Below are 19212 nucleotides of genomic sequence, written 5' to 3'. Positions count from 1 at the left end.
GGATAGTTACTTTCATCTTCAGAACAGAAAAGTGGTTTGAGCTTAGTACCTCGCTACATCCTGGTCGCCCGGTCGCGCTTTCCCTCCACCAATCATCGGTGGCTCCCTCGCCGGTCGCGCGCTACATCCATCCCGGCACCGGCATTGAGGTAACTATACAACCGGACACAGTCAACGTGCCAGTTCAACCGGTAGAGTACATCCGTTGGCGCAACATCATCCTCCCAAGTTTGGAATATTCCACCGCAGTCACCGAGGACTGCACGGAGTAATAATAAGCACTGGTTAGTTATCTCAAGTAGCTTTCTTAGTTACCACCTCCTCATTCAAGACGACGCTCCGTGTACTTATAGGGCCATCTATATACATTGAGTAGTAAGACTAGTACCTTGTACAACTTATGTACCCACCCCCAATGATATTCTGTGACGAAACAACTAAGGAATAATCTTGGCCTTCCGGAACCGATCAAACGCCGTATACCAGCTCTGCTTCACGTCCAGCTCCTCGGTTGCCTTTCCCCACGCGGCGTGCGTCTTGGTCGAGTCCAGCTGACGGTCGCACTTCATCATGGAGAGAATCCCGATCGGTAGATACGGGAAGCTGCGGTTGTTGGCCACCCGGCCCGTCTCCAGTCCGTACTTGGTCTCCATCGCAAACCACTTGTCCTTGTTCTCGGCTAGAAACAGGACCGGGTCCACGCTCGTTCCGTCCGGAGCAACGCCCTTCAGCCCGAAGTACTCACAGAGGATCGGCCACTTGGTTTTCCACGTCGAAGGCTCCGCGCTATCGGTGATGTTGAACCGCTCGCCGGCGCTGACTTCCGGATGCAGACTGGCATGGATTGAAAATCGCGCGATCACGTCCTGGTTGCTGTCGTTGCTCTTCACCGTCCAGGTCTCCGTGTTCCCCGGGAAGGCGACCTCGGCGCCTTCGCCAGAGATCTCACGCTGCAGGCTCAGGAAGAGAGCTAGCCACTGTGCCAGGCAGCAGTAGTTGTTGTTGGGAACAAAGCCGACGACCACATCGGGCATCACGGTGCAGTAGGACCAGCTCTTTCCTTCGGACAGCGACTGCAGCAGATCGATCTGCGGGTAGTAGAAAAGCTGCGAGGCAAAGGGTTCGGGGATACGTGGGAGTGACTCGCGCAGGGGAACCTGGTCTTTGAAGGGGAAGTAATCGAGGAGATGGATCCCGTATGCCTGTCAAATAATTAATTCAGCATTGAGATACCTATGTACCTATGCAGAGACCGACCTTGGCACCCGTTGGCAGCACAACAAACTTGAGTTTCGGACTGAGAGTTTGGATTGCCGTCATGGCGCGCCGGAGGATCTCCACATTTATGCTGATTTCCTGTTCGGGTTCCATGCTCAGGACATACGCAAAGAAGTAGACGTGCGTGACGGTGTCGATGCCCGGCACCCGCTGCTTCAGCGCATGGTCGAGATCGGCCTGCTCGCCCGCCAGCAGGTTGATGCCGTCAATGGCCCGGAATTTCTCCGAGGGCGGCCACTGCGACGATTCCTGGGGAAGGGGACGGTGGGTCAGGGCCGTGACTCGCGCGAAGGTGTCAGCGGCCGGATAGTCGTTGAGCAGAGCATTCACAACAGCCCAGCCGGAGATGCCCGAGGCACCGAAGACGAGGGCGTGGTTAGTGGGGTCTGGCATGATTGTAGCTTCAAGTATCGATGAGAGAGAGAGAGAGAGACTGTGTGTGTGTGTGTGTGTGTGTGTGTGTGTGTGTGTGTGTGTGTGTGTGTCTGTGAGAAAAACAACAAACAATCCTGTTCTCTGCCCCTCATTACTATTATTATTGCACCGCGTAAACAACATGGGTTAGATCCAGATCTTGAATCATGCAAACCAACAAAGGACGGGTGGACGACTCAGGCACTGACTGAATCAATGTGACATCACCGACAACTAATACCTATCCAACGGCAGCATATACCGTTATCACTCAACGAACCGCACGGAAAATGCCCAGCGGTCATCACCCCGACGAAGATAACAAATCTAGTCCCACCAGCATGGCCTCTACGGACTATCCCAGCGGTCCAGTGGATGCCGCTCTCCTTGACGAGGAGGAAAACCCCCCGGACGAAAGCATTGACCCCAATGCGACGGCCACACCATCCACCGCCGCCGGCGGGGGATACAATTCGCTCAAGACACATCGCGGGCAGGTCTACTCCGGGATGGCCGTCGGCGGCTCACATACATGGAACTATGATCCGGGGATCTGGAAGGAGACGAAAGAGGAGCCGGATCGCTGGTCCATCGATTACCAGACTCACAAGCGACGGGCACGGAAGGCACCGCGGGGCAGTGGTGCGCCCGTGGGCACGGAGTATCACTGGTTGATTGTGGGACACCAGGTGAGAGAGACCTCTCGGGCCGACGACCAAACCCATTGGTAACACCATGTATAGCATGTGAGGAAGGTCGATGCCAACACCTACGAAACCCACCTGACGGGGTCCAAGTATAAACTGGCGCACAAGACGGCCACCTCGTCTGCCTGGTCCATTCCTACGGTCCGCGGACAGCGCGAACGGGAAATCGAACTGCTAGAGGATGCGCAGCGGCGAGTGCAGGGGCGACCACCGGTGCTGGCCGCCGAGAAGGTCAAGGTGGAGCGCAAGGAAAAAGGACAGCAGCGGTTGGATGCGTTGTTTGTTCGGGCCGGGGACGAGGGACAGAAACGAAAGCGCAAAAATCCTGCCTAGGATCACAGAGAGCCGTCTTGGAGTGTGCAAAACACAGAAAGTCCAAACAAAAGCAAAAAGTGGAGCGACGCAAGGATAGCCTAATTTCTTGAGCCGAAATCAAGCGTCTTACCAGCCGGGAATGACTGACATATTCACAGAGGGTGAGCAGAAATGTGGTGGTGGGTTTATTGTGTAGTTAAGCTCGGTACTTCTACAAAAAGTAACCTTTGAATGTCAGGAAGGATCGGGGGAAGTAAACAGGACTAGCGTGGAAGATAATGATGATGGTATAAGATCTCAAGCTGAACTTAACAAACGCCAGTCGTGGTCGCCTCTCGCAATACCTCCAGGGGTTGACGGTACACCCCCCGCCTCCGGGAACCATGTCGAGGACAGACCGATGAAAAAACCCCCATCACAAGTCAGACGCCAAAGTCATCCAAAAACACCACCCAAAAAAGTCCTGCCAACCACAGAGCCAGTCCACGGTCAGGAGGCATGCAACTTTCCTCTATCGGCTTGGGACCTGCCCCTCCATCGGATCTATAGGGTCACACTCTCGAGATCGCGCATGACAATCGACATCTGAGCCCGCTTGGCGGCTTCGGCGACCAGACTAAAGTCTTGCAGAAAGGGTGCGGTAGCGGTTGGGCCGCCGACGCCGTTTATTGGGTGTGGGTAGCAGTGGTCGGTGCCCGGTTGTGGAGCTGGTGCAGCGCCCGATTGCGGGACTGGCTGGGCAATGCCCGGTGCGGGAACCGCTTGAGCGGGATCGGATGTCGTGTTCAGGACCTTCGGCAAGCCCTGCATCTGGAGGGTGGGATGTTGTGATGCGCAGACGGTCGACGGAGACCGCAACGGGAGTGGCATGGTCGTCTGCTGCGTGGACGGGACGTTGAAGGTATTCTTCTGAGGGTGAGACTCTGCCGTGGCGGTGGTTGCAGGGTCGACAGTCGCGGTAGTCGACGAAGAGAGCGAGGCGGAAGGTTGAGAGACGGGGGGGGGCATGGCGACCGATCTGCTTTTAATCGAGTGCAGGATCGATGAGGCCAACTCGACACTCTACACCCCAGAGTGGATGACGGCAATGGCGCAAGGGACTGGAGATCGTTCGGAGGGAATGCAGGACAATTTAACCGCGGGGTCCAAAATCTGGAGAATGACGTGCCTGGGTGGGGGTTGTGGTGGTCGAACAGGAAGAGTTGGTGAGTGAGTGAGAGACGGCCCCAACCAGCGCCCGACAAAAGGTTCTAGGAGGAGGAGGAGGAGGAGGGGGAAGGGAGGGAACTAGTACAAGCGCAGAAAGGACGAAGAGTCGATGATGTGCATGATTACCCGCGTATTGGAATGGTATCTCCACACTTGGACCGCCGGAGAGTGGTGTACGGTATGTATGGTATGGATGGCCCACAAGCCTCGGCTGAGCACTGCCAGCTAGAGTCATTGGATACGATTGGCTTGGAGGATCCCATCTGAGAGATAGAGCCATCAGCACATTCACATGGTGGAGTGGAGTTACATACAGAGGACGGGAGGACCAATGCGACCGTGGTGGTGAACGGGAAGGCCGATCCAGATGCAGACCATCCAGCAGAGGAACGACAGAGTAGGGAATGCATTGTGTATGTAGAGCAGCAGCAGTAGGAGCAACAGCAGTACCACGTATTCCAGCAGTACAGTAGGCTCGTGTAGTTAGTGGAGCGATCTCCATCTCTGCCTCAGGCATCACTGATAGCGATAACCAGCATATTTTTCCAGCTCGCGGGGCCAGCACTTAACCCACCAGCCCGGCATGGATGACGACGTTGGGACGGGGGACCTGTTCCAGGACCCCGAGGGTTTCTATCCGGATGAAAAACCGCCCACCTTCGCCGAGCATCGCATGCTCTCCGGTCAGACCGTGCGCGTGCGGCTCGTCGGCAACCACCCTCTCTATGTACGGCTCCTCCAGAATTCGCAATGGGACGACGGCGAGACTAATCATGAAATCAGGCCGATCTACTGTGGAATGCCGGTCGGACCAGTGCCCATTACATCGAACAGCACACCACCACCTTGATCCGCGGCAAGGATGTCCTCGAGATCGGGGCCGCGGCGGGCGTGCCTAGTATCGTCAGCGCAGTCCAGGGTGCTCGCACCGTCGTCATGACCGACTACCCGGACCCGGAATTGGTGGGGAATATGCGATATAATGCCGACTTGGCCCAGACAATGATTGCCGCCGGGCCAGATGGTCAATCTCGGCTCCATGTCGAGGGTTATAAATGGGGCGGCCCCGTCGACACCCTCCTGGAGCATCTGACTCCTCCGGCCGATGGGGAGTCGCCACGGTTTGACGTTCTGATCATGGCGGATGTGGTGTATGCTCACCGCGAGCATCCGAATTTGATCAAGACGATGCAGCAGACCCTCAAGAAGGACCCGGGATCGGTGGCACTGGTCATCTTCACGCCGTATGAACCCTGGCTGCTGCCCAAGACCGAACAGTTCTTTCCGCTAGCCGAGGCCAGCGGGTTTACGGTGACCAAAATATTTGAAAAACTCATGGACGAGGTCTTGTTTGAAAATGACCCTGGGGTAAGTTCCCCTCCGGCCATGGCGACTGTATGGGCTGACTTGCTGCAGGATGAGAGGCTTCGGCGGACCGTGTTTGGGTATGAGCTCAGATGGGCCTCCGATGAGTTGAAGAGGAAGTAAATCAAAAATTGTGATACCCGGAGAGTTGAAATAAAGACGAACCGAAATATTGATATACAAGTATTCGCTAGAGCCAATAGATCATTATGAGGTATGCTATCATTAATGAATGTCCGGGTACAATAAATAATATACGAAGTCCATCACGCCGGGGGGCTTGTCGCCGTGCGTCTCGGGCAGCCTCGTATACTTCGTCCATATCCTCGCTCCAGATCCATTTCATGCGGTCCTCCAGTTTGGCCTTGACGATGGGGAGACCGTCTTCGTAGCTCCGTCCCGCCACGTCCGGGCTCTTCATTTCATACAGATCGCCCGCTTGCCGAGACGTCACCTGCACTTTCTCCGAACGAGCGTACCGGATGGCATGGTAGAGCTGTAGAGCGTCCGACACACTGCAACTGGATGGCTCTTGGAAGTGATCCGCGAGAGCTCGTCCGACAACATAGCCATCTTCGAGAGCTTGGCCAGCGCCAGCACCTGCCAGGGTGGGACACTCAGCACACCATAAAATCAGATAGATAGGATAGACGAACCTTGATGGGGGCACATTGCATGCGCTGCATCCCCCAGAAGAGCCACCTTGCCCCCGGAGAAGATCCATTCCGGCGTCGACGGGCGATCGAACAGGATCCATTTCAGTGGGTTCGTGTTCATGTTCTGGAGCACCGCCTGTACCACCGGCGCAAAGTCTTTGAATTGCTCCTCGACCTCGCCCTTATCACCCTTCAGCGTCCAACTCTCCGTGACATCCCCCAGCTTCTCCCACGGGGTAGACACAAAACCCACAACATTCAACATCTTATTGTTACTGATTGGGAATGTGAGGAAATGCTTTCCGGGCGCCATGAACAATGCCGCGTACGTGGGCAGTGACCACTGGTCCTGGATTTTGTCGATAGGACAGAGACCGCGGTAGACGACCATCCCTCCATATTGCGGATTGTCACTCTGGTGAGCTGTCAGCCAGTGACACCCGCGCGACATATCTTGTATCTCTTACCACGTAGTGCGAGCGCACAGCGGAGTGGATGCCATCAGCCCCAATCACTAGGTTGGCCGATGTGCTCGTTCCATCTGCGAAGGTCACTAGCATGGTGTCTCCTTGGTCCTAGGTCTCAGTCAGTCAACATTTTGACGAAAATCCCTCCCAAGAAGCTCACCTCAAGCGTCGAACAGCGCTTATTCGTGTGCAGAGTCGCCGCTCCCCGCTCGGTAATTGCGCCCACCAAAAGCTCCAGAAACTCAGCACGATGCATCGGCAGCTGGACGGTATTGCCTTTAGCTGGCGTGCTGACAGTGTGCACTTCGGCGCCAGTATCAAAACGCCGGAACGAGAGCCAGACGCCCTCACGCTTGCCGGCAATCTTCATCGCCTCCTCCATGAGTCCCAACTTTCCGATGACTGCTGCGGCATTAGGCCCAATGCCCACGCCAGCCCCGATCTCGCCATACTCGGGTGCTTGCTCATAGACATCGATGTGAATATCTTTCGAGGGAGAGTGGTGCTTGATAGAGAGCGCAGTGAACAGGCCGCCCAGACCGCCGCCGATGATGGCAATACGAAACATAGTCAGGGTGTTCGATATGCTGGACCGAGCAAAGCGAACCAGTCGTATCTAAATATTTAAGTCTTATAAAATAAATTTGTCGGACACATTCCGCTTCCTTTGGAGAGGATCCGGGGAGTCAAGGAGCCGTTGCGGGCTTGGCGGGGAGTTAAGCGGACGTAGGACAAACTAGTGAGAATGTAGAAGGTGGGATATATGACAGAAAAACCCTACGATATCCAAATAGCTTGCCCAACGCTACATTCGTCATCCAATAGATCCAAAAAACAAAGTTTTTTCGAAGCTACTAATTACGCTCATGAAAATCCCGTGTATGAACCCTGATCTTGGAACGTCCACAATGAGCCGGACAGACCTCTCGTATCAAAATCCTCTAGTTGCGTCTCCAGATTATCTGTGAGATTCTGGGTAAAACCGCACAACGCTTGTAGATCTGGAAATACGGGCGCGCCAGGCATTGTGGGAGGCAAGGTGGACGACTCCTGCGCTGACGGGATATGCGCTCGGGGTGCATTATCTTCCCTGGGCTTCCGGGATCCCAGAAATTGGTTCATGTACCCAACTAACTGCTGCAGAAACAAAGACGCCCGGCGTGCAAAGGAGTGGTTGCTCGACATGGCCTTGATCATATGAAGGGCTTGTTCCACTTTCGCTAGTGCAGGTCGGTCCTCGGAGTGGGCTGGATCGACAACATGGGAGACCAGGACGAGGACGGCGTTGAACACTGTTTGCAAGGATTAGCTTCGGTCCCCAGGGGCTTTAGAGGGAGGCAGATTCACAATAATATATGTTAAACCAGTCCAGACCCATGGTATGCCTGGTCTGCTCATGCCTCAAGGCCACAATATCAACCGTATCCATCGCGGCCGCTACACACGTCGCCTGGCTATGTTGCAAGATATGGCTCACCATCGAGTCCTCAATTTGCTGGGGTTGGGCGAGGTGGTGAAGTGTCACACCCAGAGACAGTCGGTGAATCAAAATGCGAACCATATTGCCGCGTAGGGCCAGAATCCAGGGCGGCTCCTGCGCATTGCCATAGTTGAGAACGAGGTGTGCAGGTCGCTCGCGCTGCCATCTCTGGTAATCTTCGTCCAGAGCCATGATCAGCTCCGCGATTTCCCGGGGGTCCTGTGGATTCTTTTCCAGGCAAGCTAAAGTGTTCTCCACAATACGATATAGCTTGATCACTTGAAGAAAGAAGGCCATGAAGGATGGCCGCCTTGGTGTAGGGCGGAGCAGTCGGTCTTCCTGAATACAGTCATCGTCGAGATCTTCCGGCGGGCAGACTGTGAAATCGGATCTGGTTGCCGATGGGCGTTCGTATATCATGCTCAAGAGCATGTCGAGGGTATACGCGGAGTACCAGACCCGGCGCTTGGTTTCTCGCAACGGAGGCGGGTCGGTCTCGGGCGGATCTTGGTGTAGGCGCAGGCCGTATGCAATTCGAATGGCCAGACCCAAGACATTCCAGCATTCATCCCCACAGCTAGTACCCTGGAGATATCTCGCGCCTAGCACGAGGGCTTGAACATGCTCTAATCTCCAGTCGCGGAGGAGGGTCGGGTGCAGGAGGGCCATGGCGATGTCATAGTGTTTTCGCGCCGTTTGTGGGTTCGCCTCATCGATTAAGAAGTGTGACGTACACAGCGCCAGGATCATGTTGAGCAGAGCCAATGCCGACTGGTGATGATGCCTCTCGGCGGGCGAACAGCGGATTGCCGCCTCGAGCGCCGGCCGAGCGCTGGGGGCGTGGAATACCGGCGCGAGGATATTGCGGACGGTGAAAAAACGATCCAGGACCTCTGCCGTATTCTCGGGCAGCGTATATAGGTCATCACCGGCCAGCAGGGACGGTCTGGCGCGAGCTTCGCGGTCCGTCATGATGGACTGCGCCTTGACATTGTCGTGGCCGTGCAGGCTGTTGAGGATCAACTGGGTGAAGGAAAGGCCTCCTATCGACACATTGGCGTCCACCATGACCGCGGAGGAGCTGGGTCCCGACAATATCGATCTCTCGGGCGCTGGCCGCGGGGGGGCCGGGGTGGCAGCCGCAGGGGGCAATGCGGAAGCCGTGTTGGATCGCTCCAGCAGCTCCAGACGTTTCTCCAGACCACGTACATAGCTTGTCTACCCGTTAGTCCATAAGCACCGAGGCGGGTGGGCGTCAAATCATCTTACTCCTGGCTCACCGTCACCATATTCCCCCCGGAGATGCCGCGCTGGGTGAAGACGCATTCCCGCCCATTGTGGGCGCAGGTCGAACATACCGGCCGGACGCCGTCACACTTGGTCTTGAGCGAGCGACAGCTGAAGCACGAGATGGGCACGCGGTTGCGCCGCTTCTTGTGCGGCGGGTGGTCCCCCATGGCGATGGTGGAGGTGGAGATTAATCCGACGCAACGAACGACTGGCTCCACATGGGCTTCCTCCCCCAGGCCCGGTCGCGTTGGGGGCCATGATAGGGTTGACGCGACTTAACTCCCCGAGAGTCAACTAGTACATTAGGGGGTTGCTGAAGAACCTCTCCCCGCCCTTTTCCAGTCACCCTATCCCTATCTTTCGATGATTGAGGATTGACTGCTGTCGCTCATGGATCCTGAAAAGTCCGCCCGTGACGAGGTGGTCGGCGAGCAACAACCGGATGCCCGGACTCGCAAGGAACCACGCCTGGATCCGCATGGGCTGCCACTCGTGCCCCAGCCGACGGAGCATCACGATGACCCATTGGTACGTCCTGGTCCTGGCTTACCCACAGCGATCCATTCACTGACGGCTACGGCCTAGAACTGGCACCCGGCCTTGAAGCTGAGTGTCGCGCTCCAGGTCAGTTGGCTGGCCCTGCTGGGCCCCTTTTCGTCCGCGGTCGCCAACCCGGCGTTCGTGCTGATGGCGGAGGCCTTCCACCAGGGCGTTGTGGAGACCAGTTATGGTAAGCTCGGAGCGGGCCGATCAGCGAAGTCGTGCTAACCAGACCCCTCTAGAGCTGACGCTGTATCTCGTCTTTGCCGGCGTTGGCCCGCTGTTGATTGTGCCTTTGGCCCGGCAATATGGACGTCGGCCCGTCTACCTGGCGGGCAACCTGCTCGCGGCCGTCACCAACATCGCTGCCGGCTACTGTAAAACATGGTCCGGCATCATGGTGACACGGGTCTTCAACGGGCTGGGCGGCGGCTCCGTCATGGCCATGGGGGCGGCGGTCATCTGTGACCTGTTCTTCCAGCATCAGCGTGGTGTCTACATGGGCATCTACACGCTGTGTCTGACCAGCGGTGCTCATGTATGGAGCTTCATCCTTTCCTCTCCCATTGAGATCATAGCTAACGGCCAATGCCCCAGTTTGCTCCCTTGGTCGGAGGCTTTGTGGCCAACTCCCTCGGGTGGCGCGCCTGCTTCTACATTCCAGGCTATATCCAGCTGGGCACCTTCGTTCTCTCCGTGTTCTGTCTGCCCGAGACGCTTTACTCCGAGAGCCGTGACGAGCCGTATCAGGAGCAATCCTATGCTCAGAACATCTCGTTCACCCGCAGTCGTGTTCCCGCTCGCCGCCCGCGCCTTAAGGACTTCGTCCGGCCGTTTGAGATGCTACGGCTGCTGCCGATCCTATTGCCTGCGCTCTTGTACATGACTTGCTTCGGCTACGGCACCGTTCTCTTTGCCCTGACGGGAGCCCAGCTGTTCACCACGATCTACAGTTTCACCACGCCGCAGACTGGCCTGATGCTGAGCATTCCCCTTCTGATCGGTGGCCTAATCGGTGAGCTCAGCGCGGGGTGGGTGACGGATTGGCTGTCCAACCGACATGCCCAGAAGAACAACGGCGAGCGCCTTCCCGAGGCACGGCTGACGGCCATCTGGGGAGCCCTGCTGGTTCCAGTGGGCATCATCATCGAGGGCGTGTGCCTGTCGCACCCGGAGACGGCGCACTGGGTGGGCAGCGCCTTCGGCATGGGTATCGCCAACATGGGCCTTCAGATCACGACGACGACGATCTATGCCTATGCGACCGATGTATGTCGGTCCCTGTCATCCTTTCGAAGCCTTGCTAATGTTCTCAGTGCTACAAACCGCAAAGTGTGGAGATTTCCACCATCTTCAACGCCTTCCGACAGATCTTCTCTTGCCTGATCTCTTTCTACGCGTGAGTTCTTGCCCCCCTCCCCCTCTTTTCTGCGTCAAGCGCGTCCACTTATCTTTGGAATGTTAGACTCCCCTTTGGCGAACGTATTGGCATCCAGTATGCCTGGCTGACCTTGGCCCTGATTGTGGTGGTGCTGCTGGTGCCGGTGGTGATGCTGAAGGTGTACGGCTCGCGCTGGAGGAGTCTACCATCGCAGACGCCGCCGAAGCAAGCGGAGGATCATCGGTAGGGTGGACGATGAATCGACCGGAGGATGATGAGTGTATATAATTAATTTAAGTCATCAAATCATTCGTGTTGCATATAATAATATCTGAGGACTCCAAGTCAATCCCTAATAATGTGGGGGACCAACTAAATCGTCCGCCCCACCGCCGACGGGAAAAAAGTTGCCCTAGTTGCTTTCTTCGTCTTCGACGTCTTCCACCCCCCAGCAATGCCCGTGAGTCCCTGTCCTCCACAGTAGACTGACAGTCTCTGACTCTTCCCCTCTTCCTGTCTTCTAGCTTGTCATCCTGACCGGCTACCCATGCTCCGGCCTGAGCTATCGAGCCCGCCAGCTGGCGTCGCTGCTCGACAAGTCGCAGGATGAGCTCTTTGCGTCTGCCTCATCCCCACTGAAATCGCGATTCAAAGTGCACGTCGTTCCCTCACATGATACTTCGCATCCACGCACCGTCTATGACCATGCCCGCACCGAGAAAGAAGCCCGCGGCGTCGCATACGCCCGGGCAAAGCGCGTCCTTGCACGCGACAGCATCGTCATCCTGGACGGGATGAACTACATCAAGGGATGGCGGTATCAGCTGTGGTGTGAGGCCAAGGCTGCCAGTACCACCTGCTGTGTGGTATGTGTTCATTCAAGCCTTGGGCTACTTGATTGCTGACTAGAGATTCAAACAAGGTCCACGTCGGCACTCCGGTCGACCAATGCGTCGCGAACAACGATGCTCGACTGCGACGGACAGCGCAGCAACCAGAATTGAATGATAAACCTACCACTACTGCAGAAGGTGCGCCAGCCGAAGACGACGAAGAGCCTTACCCCCCAGACCTGCTCAACAACCTCATCTTTCGCTACGAAGAGCCCAGCACACATAGCCGATGGGACAAGCCACTCTTCACGGTACCATGGTCAGACCCCGAGCCACCAGTGGCAGACATCTTCCACGCTCTCACGGGAGTGCAGCTGCCCTCGGCGCACACAGAAGCGGAGGAGTCGCAGATGTCAAATCTGGCAGAAACGCTCGCCTCATCGACCGTCTCCGACACCGCCAGTATAGCAACGGGAACAAGGACGCTTGGGCGCGGCGGGGGCGTATCGACACGACCCAAGATCGTCCCGCATCAAGCAACAGTGCAGGCAGCGGCGACGGACCCGAGCGCGCTGTACGCAATGGAGAAGCGGACCTCGAGCATTGTGTCCGCCCTTCGGGCGTTCACGCAGTCGCACCCATCCGCCGAGGCAGCCTTGGCGCAGAGCTCGAACAACAAAGGGATCACCATTACTGTACCCGATGCGTCCGCCCCCGTCTTCATCCCGGCCCACGTCGCCACGGCCGGTACCACGGATGAACTGGCTGGCGCGGGAGGTATCTTGACCCTTCCACGGCTGCAGCGCCTGCGTCGGCAGTGGATCAGCTTGAACCGCGCTTACATTGGCCATGGTCATGGCGCAGGGCAGGGTGGCCTGTCGGCGGACCAGATTGGGGATGCGTTTGTGCGCTTCCTCAATGCGGATCTCAGCGGCGAAGCCAACGAAAATGTTGCTGCTTAAGAGGCTTGCTTGTGTTTGGGGGTTGCAGGTGTATATAGAGGGCCGATTCAAGATTTTACGACATGACGAGACAATAAACATGGACTGAATGACTTTTAAACCCATCTCTGTTTCTTTTCCTGTCTAGACCGGGGAGAAAAAAGAACGAACTCGATGCGAAAACAAACAATTTTGTCCAAGAAGAATGAAAATATACTCTATAGAAACAAAAGCAACATATATCCAAATCCCCTTGTCCTCTTTTTCTGTCCTCCACTCTCACACGGTTTTAATGTTGGCCGACCTGATGGTCAGTGCCAATCAACATCCTGCAGCCCCGAGCCCTTCCTCACGGGCACCCGGTCGGGTTGAGCTACATATTCACAGTTCAATCCAGGCGCCGCGGAGGTTCGCATGAGCAGAGTCCTTTGCCGGGCAAGCCACTAGCATCCGAGTTGATCGCAAGTGCCACGCAGCGGGTGCTTCTTCCTCATCAGACATCCTTCAGGCTATGGCCATCCTTGGTTCCGTCGGGTGGAATCTTGACTGTGGCATAACAATCAATGGTTAAAATGGTCCTTTCTGGCTTTGAAAATTTGCGTAATGGGATGGTATCCTCTCAAGCTTGACGCCGGTGCAACGAGGCCCTTCTGTCAACTGTTGGGCCTGAGGATGATATCACATCATAAGAGGTAACAGATCTACGATCGTTCACGCAGATGAGGATCCATTCGCCGGCTGTGGCATGGTGTGACTGGCCACAATGTGACGGTAGTTCAGTCCGAGGGTAAACAGTTCCTGAAGGCTGGCATTGACCTTATCATGCATGGTGGTATCCTGCGGCGTGATACTGCCCAGTTCCTCCAGAAGACGGGAGCGGCAATTGTAGTAAGTGCGCTCAGCATTTTGCAGCCGATGTCCCTGATGGGCTGAGCTTTGGGTGGCCTTGAGAGAATTGGCTTGGGAGTGCACAGAACGAGTGCGCTTCATGATCTGGCCCGGGGTGGCGCCCGTGACTCTCCTCTTGCGGCCAGCGGGTTCCTTTTTCTTGATGGTCGTGGTGACCGGTGGAGCCTCCGGGGAGCTGGGATGCTCTGAAGTCGTGTAGTCGTGCACTCGCCGCATGTGGTCGAACAGATTCCACCTCCGGGGAAATCCGTATCCTGGAACGGACCGTTCACAGCCCTCCCAAAAGCAGAGGTTGGGGTTATCTCCATGGCCATGCAATCCGTGAGCCTCGCGCTCGTGGCGGAACAAGCAAGCGTTGGATGAGAAGCGGAGTTGAGCGTCCATGCAAACATCCACCTTGCAATGATAGGGCTTCAAGTGGGAGTCCAGGTATTTGCTGTGGATGTCGGTTAGCCTCTAGGTTTTAGCGATGCTATTGTGAAAGGGGGAACTTGCTGGTAAGCGCATTTCTGCGTGGTTGGCGTGTGGTTGCAGGTCTTGTCTCCAGTGGCGTATGGGCAGTGGTATTTCCCATCGCTGTGAGTGGGCATGGAGTAAAAGGGATGGTCCCGTGGGTTCCGTGCCTCGCCATTGTCCTTGGGCTTTTGCCGAACTGGATCCCTCAAAGGCAGAGATGGGAAATATTCCGGATCGGCCTTCACTTGGGGTTGAGACGCGGCTGGCAGGGCCGCCCGGCGCGATGACCGGATAGGTCTGATGGTTCTAGGTAGCGCAGTTAGTCACCAGGATTCGCGGGACAAACTTGCCCTTCAAGATACTCACTTGTTGTTGAGGTCCTGGTCAGTGAGGGCCGTGTTAGGAAACAAAGGCTCCATTGGGTTGGCACCCTGGTTGCCAATAGTCAAGTCTCCAAATAGGACATCGTCAGAGGCCATAAACGAAGAAAAGCCCGGGTGAGAACACGAGGAAGTAACAGAGACATCATTGCTAGCCTCCGTTAAGGGGGGAGAGATTGGAATCGATTGGAAAATGCCAGATGAAAGCCGATCTAGATTGGCTCTGGGGTATTGTCCAGCATCATCCATCACGGGATTCCAGGGGTCTGGACTCATGATCAACTGGCCATCGTCGGTGTGTGAACTGTGCTCATCGGAGTAGGTGTCATCTGGAGTGCCACTGTGCATGTCGGGATCACTGTCAAAAAAATCGATATAGGAGTATTTCAAGTCCTGGGACATATCACTGCGGATACTGGGGTCTTGGACTGCTGGGAAGTCCGCCATCCCTGGGAACATCACATCATTGGGCCCAGCCGTGGACGCCATCAGCTGCTGAGACATGGAGAATGCAAGCATTTGCACCGAGGGGGAGTCCGGCTTGGAAGAAGAGATGGCCTGGTCTACGGACTCGGCATCATTCACGGTCCAGTTATTCATATCCTGGGGGGTTCCATGGGCTGTGTGGATACTGGAGCAAAAGGACGAATCGCCTGGGCTGACCAAGTCATCACCCTGGATTGGTCGGGAGGCCAGGCTAGACATGGACTGAACTCCGGGATTCAATCCAGTCTGTGGAAGAGAGACCCGGTCTGGGTCGTTGGACCTGAGCGACATTATGGATGGGTCGCAGTATACACTGTTGACGCATCATGTTAGTGACCTACAATTCGACAGCGCAAACATAAAACAGCAGAAAACAAGAAAGATGTCCGAGATCCCGGTTGGGTCGAAGACCTGGCGTTCGATGTTAGCAGTGCCATCTAGCTTAGCGATTCGCAAGTTGACGCACCGAAGACGTTATGGAGGACAAAGCAATCCGAGGGCAGAGGGGCGCATGGTCCGGGCAGAAAAAGATTGCTGGTTGCATTCAGGTCCGGTTGATCCTCTGGGATAGAGCCAAGCTGTCAAAGAAAACATAAGAGGGCGCCATGTGAAGCTGAAGCTAGGCCAGTGCTACTAGTTGTGCCAGGTAGTGGTCTGTCTCATCATGATCGTCGTCATCATCATCCGCGGCAGTCCAGGTAAATAAGGCATCGATTTCCTAGGCAGTATAGTATCCGGCATCATGGCTATGAGTCAATGTCCTGGGGTAAGTGACGAAGCAGGTGCTTCGGCTCCATGTCGAGTAGAGAGCACATAAACTCTCATCTGTAACTCCGTGGCAAAGGAGACAACATCGTCGGAAGGCCAAGGCCAGCATATCATCGTGAGTCCAGGGTTCAACATCATTATCTTCATATCCTTGTGGGGAACAATCCATCCGGGTATCCAGTGGCAGAAACGGCAGCATAGTCCAGGGATCAATCCATGCACTCGACTTCGGGCTTGAAGACGAGGCCAGCAAGGCCAATGGGGGAAAACGTCCAGGGCAAGATCCAGTGGCAGTGTTTTGGAGGCAAGTGAGTGTGCAACATTAACATCACTCATGATGAGTCCGGTCACGCAGCGGCCGCTGCGGACGAGTATCCATGGCAGCAAAAGAAAAAGAAAAACAACATCATCGAATGCCAGCAGCATCGGCAGAAGCTCCGGCAGTTCTGTTATGGTCCATGGACAAGATCCTGGGGTTCAAGTGTCGACAACGTCCTTGGAAGAACAAGATAACACGATCCAGGTCCGGCAATAAAAGAGAGCGCACGCGCATAGGAACAAGGAAAGTGTGATGGGGACTACCTATTGACTCGGTTGGTGTGCAGACTAAGGCAGCCTGGGGGAAGCGACAAGCAGAAAGCAAATCCTGTCCTGGGAGGGATAGTATGTATATATATGTATGCAAAGAAGTCCTGATGAAAATCAATGTAGAACTCTGATGGGAAGAGAGGTCCACGTCCAGTTGAGGCAAAATTTGTAGTCGTGTGTAGGGGATGGATGATAGGGGGTATCCCCAACGAATCAACAAGAAGGGAAAAATGGGTATCTCGAAGAAGTTGGGAAGAGAAGAGAAAGAAAGGGACGGGAAGGGTAGAGGGGGGATCAGCAGGTTTTTAGCCGATGGGCAGGAGAGTGTGCTGGCAGACCACGCTATGTGTTGTGATGGCCTGTGCAGCGTGGAGCGGTGAACTGGCGACGGGTGATTGGCACAGAGCGAGGGTCGCCGCAAGATGGCGCGGATTGTTTGGCTCGGAGGTATCCACGTCTACGAGGGAGGACTGCATGGCAAGCACATGGATTATCATTCTATCTACTCCGTATCTAGTCAAAACCTCGCGGGTGGGCGGTTCGGGGCGAGCCTTGCCGACCCACTGTTGGGCAGCAATGCGTCGAAACTACTTTCATCCTTTGGTCCGTCAGCATGGGTCAAACATGGCAAGGCAATCAACCAGACAGTGGGCAGATGGGTTGGTCAGATAAAAAGAAAGATGGTAATAGGTTGTCGTTCAGCAATCCGAAGATTTCAGGTGAACTATGCTTTGGAATATTGTTGCTCATCATCCAGGGCAAGGGGGCCTGCGGTCGGCAGGGAGGGAAACGGAGGGAGAAATGACGGCTTACCTAGCAAAGGGAGGTGGGGGCGATGCGAACCGGGTTGGTCCAGTCAGTCAGTCAGTCAGGGGGAATGAAACGCCAGGGGAGGTGAGAGTCGAGTTTGAGTGGAAGAAAGGGAAAAAGAGAGAAGAGGAGAAAAGAAAGAAAGTGCGGCGATCACGTGGTAAGTTTGCACTGTTTGTTGGGGGTGTCCATAGATACGCTCCGGCACTTGGTGCTTGCTTGCTCGCAGCACACCCTCCATCACCATGAACAGGACGGGCGGCCAGCTGCGGCGCCATTCGGCTGCCAGACCGAGGGCATTGCCCAAAACTCAGCGACAGAACTTTGTCAGGTCCCGGCTGAAAGCGTCCAGCACCTCTAAAGTGGCTGGTCCACCAGGCCCCTTCCAGTGGGAAAGCTTTGCTTCTAGAAAAGAGCAAGACAGGGCCAAGGCAGACCCGAGACCGAAGTCAGTGGCCAATTGCTTCGAGCTCATGGGGGGTTTGCCAGTCCTTCTTGCACTGCTAACTCTCCATGCCTTCTCCCAGAGCCGAGGAGTCTGTCCCTGCGTCACCGGCACCAAAGACCAATCATCTGGAGGGGATCAAGCGCCAGCTCCTCCAGAAATGCGACTGGGCCGTTATGGCGGCCGCTCGTCCTCTGAATATTGCGTTCACTCCGGTCGAAGAAACAGAGAGGTTTGGAAAGCGACGAAGATTGAACGACCACGATCAGAGGAGACTGAATGCTCATGATCACGGAGCGGACCTGACGCTGGCCGACGGACGGACCAAGAGTACTCTTCTCAATGTGGACGCTGTGGATATCCACATCCGAATCAATGGTCGTTCCACCGGCCTCCAGTCCAGTGACCGCCAAGGAAATCATGGCTCTTCCCAGTCCATGCTTTTTGATCGCGAGGAATCTGCCTCCCGAGCCAGGGAAAAGGGGGCCATCCACAATAACTGTCTGTCGCTGAGATCCAATTCGAGTTCCTTCCAATCCCACAAATCATTGCCGTCTCCCCCTCGGCGAGCCGCACTGGTTCAATCCCCTGGCAATGATCTCTCTGTGCAAACCTCGCACGAGTGTTTTGACGAATCCGACATACGGCGTCAACGAGCAGATGAACAGAACAAAGCAGTGGGATCTCAATCATCATCTGTGGAGCGCTCGGGCTCCGTTTCTTCCTCCCCAAAGGGGCCCAGGCATTTCACAATTGATGACCAATTCCTCGCGGAGCAGATGGGTTGCAGCGTCGGCCTGGTGCCTCAGAAGCGACTCCACTCCGCGGTCGAAACTCGGTCGAATCAGCATGACCAATCTTCACCTCTGAGTCCCACGGAGCCGGACCGAAGAGATTCGAGTTGGCCTGAGAAGCCACGCAATGCCATCGAACCAACCATACACCCAAGACGTCCCGGTTGGCGTTTCACAGGGAATGTCAGCCCAGATGTCGATACAGCGCATGTTCTACAGGCATTGGGCTCCCCATTTCCACGGGCACATGCAGTCCGAGGGGGCGGTACATCTCCACGGAGGATCTTCGGACAGGAAGTCGCCTTGAATGCGATGCTAACCACCAGGAACAACCACGCACGAGCGTGTGGTCTGCCGGACAGTCCCCCGGGGCGTTCCAATGCCCCTCGTACACCCACGGTGTTTGGTCAGCACTTTTCGCTGCCATCTTCATCGCCGGACCCGCTTCTCCAACATCCTTCTTACCCTGGCTATCGCAAATATGAAAACTGACCCTCCATGGCTGACTATTCCTGCGTCTAGTAGGATGATGGTTGATATGACATTCCAGGCAGATATATATATATTCGTGGTGAGATGGTATGAGTATGTAAACAAGTTATACCAAATATATCCTTTTGGTGTTCAGAGTTAGTAGTAGTGAGCCGGTCCCGGGGTGGTGATGGCCGGGACCGGCTGCCATCCGCTTGCCCCTTGACGC

General features: G+C 55.6%; 11 protein-coding genes across 11 annotated transcripts; 5 read left to right on the top strand and 6 right to left on the bottom strand.

Moving 5' to 3' along the window:
* Nucleotides 1–437: 437 nt before the first annotated feature.
* On the bottom strand, nucleotides 438–1671 carry N7474_003634 (SDR family oxidoreductase; the record flags this gene model as incomplete). Its single annotated transcript, XM_057195049.1, has 2 exons — nucleotides 438–1202; nucleotides 1258–1671. The coding sequence occupies 2 exons, from the start codon at nucleotides 1669–1671 to the stop codon at nucleotides 438–440; spliced, it is 1179 nt and encodes a 392-aa protein (XP_057052445.1).
* A 311-nt stretch (nucleotides 1672–1982) lies between these two features.
* Nucleotides 1983–2732, top strand: N7474_003633 (uncharacterized protein; the record flags this gene model as incomplete). The annotated part of the gene is made up of 2 exons (XM_057195048.1): nucleotides 1983–2381; nucleotides 2436–2732. 2 exons carry the CDS (start codon nucleotides 1983–1985, stop codon nucleotides 2730–2732), a joined length of 696 nt encoding a protein of 231 aa, XP_057052444.1.
* A 525-nt stretch (nucleotides 2733–3257) lies between these two features.
* On the bottom strand, nucleotides 3258–3722 carry N7474_003632 (uncharacterized protein; the record flags this gene model as incomplete). The annotated part of the gene is made up of 1 exon (XM_057195047.1): nucleotides 3258–3722. The coding sequence occupies one exon, from the start codon at nucleotides 3720–3722 to the stop codon at nucleotides 3258–3260; it is 465 nt and encodes a 154-aa protein (XP_057052443.1).
* Nucleotides 3723–4506: 784 nt separating this feature from the next.
* On the top strand, nucleotides 4507–5411 carry efm7 (putative nicotinamide N-methyltransferase Nnt1; the record flags this gene model as incomplete). Its single annotated transcript, XM_057195046.1, has 3 exons — nucleotides 4507–4650; nucleotides 4707–5291; nucleotides 5340–5411. The coding sequence occupies 3 exons, from the start codon at nucleotides 4507–4509 to the stop codon at nucleotides 5409–5411; spliced, it is 801 nt and encodes a 266-aa protein (XP_057052442.1).
* Nucleotides 5412–5478: 67 nt separating this feature from the next.
* Nucleotides 5479–6335, bottom strand: N7474_003630 (uncharacterized protein; the record flags this gene model as incomplete). Its single annotated transcript, XM_057195045.1, has 2 exons — nucleotides 5479–5888; nucleotides 5945–6335. The coding sequence occupies 2 exons, from the start codon at nucleotides 6333–6335 to the stop codon at nucleotides 5479–5481; spliced, it is 801 nt and encodes a 266-aa protein (XP_057052441.1).
* A 19-nt stretch (nucleotides 6336–6354) lies between these two features.
* N7474_003629 (FAD-dependent oxidoreductase) lies at nucleotides 6355–6979 on the bottom strand (the record flags this gene model as incomplete). Its single annotated transcript, XM_057195044.1, has 2 exons — nucleotides 6355–6519; nucleotides 6572–6979. 2 exons carry the CDS (start codon nucleotides 6977–6979, stop codon nucleotides 6355–6357), a joined length of 573 nt encoding a protein of 190 aa, XP_057052440.1.
* Nucleotides 6980–7275: 296 nt separating this feature from the next.
* Nucleotides 7276–9348, bottom strand: N7474_003628 (Zn(II)2Cys6 transcription factor; the record flags this gene model as incomplete). Its single annotated transcript, XM_057195043.1, has 3 exons — nucleotides 7276–7703; nucleotides 7759–9104; nucleotides 9161–9348. The coding sequence occupies 3 exons, from the start codon at nucleotides 9346–9348 to the stop codon at nucleotides 7276–7278; spliced, it is 1962 nt and encodes a 653-aa protein (XP_057052439.1).
* A 223-nt stretch (nucleotides 9349–9571) lies between these two features.
* On the top strand, nucleotides 9572–11349 carry N7474_003627 (uncharacterized protein; the record flags this gene model as incomplete). Its single annotated transcript, XM_057195042.1, has 6 exons — nucleotides 9572–9709; nucleotides 9767–9911; nucleotides 9964–10259; nucleotides 10319–10990; nucleotides 11038–11120; nucleotides 11187–11349. The coding sequence occupies 6 exons, from the start codon at nucleotides 9572–9574 to the stop codon at nucleotides 11347–11349; spliced, it is 1497 nt and encodes a 498-aa protein (XP_057052438.1).
* Nucleotides 11350–11556: 207 nt separating this feature from the next.
* N7474_003626 (putative RNA polymerase II Elongator complex associated protein Kti12) lies at nucleotides 11557–12897 on the top strand (the record flags this gene model as incomplete). Its single annotated transcript, XM_057195041.1, has 3 exons — nucleotides 11557–11562; nucleotides 11627–11968; nucleotides 12025–12897. The coding sequence occupies 3 exons, from the start codon at nucleotides 11557–11559 to the stop codon at nucleotides 12895–12897; spliced, it is 1221 nt and encodes a 406-aa protein (XP_057052437.1).
* A 690-nt stretch (nucleotides 12898–13587) lies between these two features.
* N7474_003625 (putative C2H2 finger domain protein) lies at nucleotides 13588–15398 on the bottom strand (the record flags this gene model as incomplete). Its single annotated transcript, XM_057195040.1, has 3 exons — nucleotides 13588–14221; nucleotides 14281–14547; nucleotides 14608–15398. The coding sequence occupies 3 exons, from the start codon at nucleotides 15396–15398 to the stop codon at nucleotides 13588–13590; spliced, it is 1692 nt and encodes a 563-aa protein (XP_057052436.1).
* A 2388-nt stretch (nucleotides 15399–17786) lies between these two features.
* N7474_003624 (uncharacterized protein) lies at nucleotides 17787–19004 on the top strand (the record flags this gene model as incomplete). The annotated part of the gene is made up of 1 exon (XM_057195039.1): nucleotides 17787–19004. The coding sequence occupies one exon, from the start codon at nucleotides 17787–17789 to the stop codon at nucleotides 19002–19004; it is 1218 nt and encodes a 405-aa protein (XP_057052435.1).
* Between the last annotated feature and the right edge of the window lie 208 nt (nucleotides 19005–19212).

Source organism: Penicillium riverlandense (genome assembly GCF_028828495.1).
Source record: "Penicillium riverlandense strain IBT 135883 chromosome Unknown utg000003l_segment0_segment0, whole genome shotgun sequence".
In the NCBI taxonomy this organism is placed as follows: Eukaryota; Fungi; Ascomycota; class Eurotiomycetes; order Eurotiales; family Aspergillaceae; genus Penicillium; species Penicillium riverlandense.
Note: the sequence above shows the minus strand (reverse complement) of the source record. Positions and strands in the feature narration are given on the sequence as shown.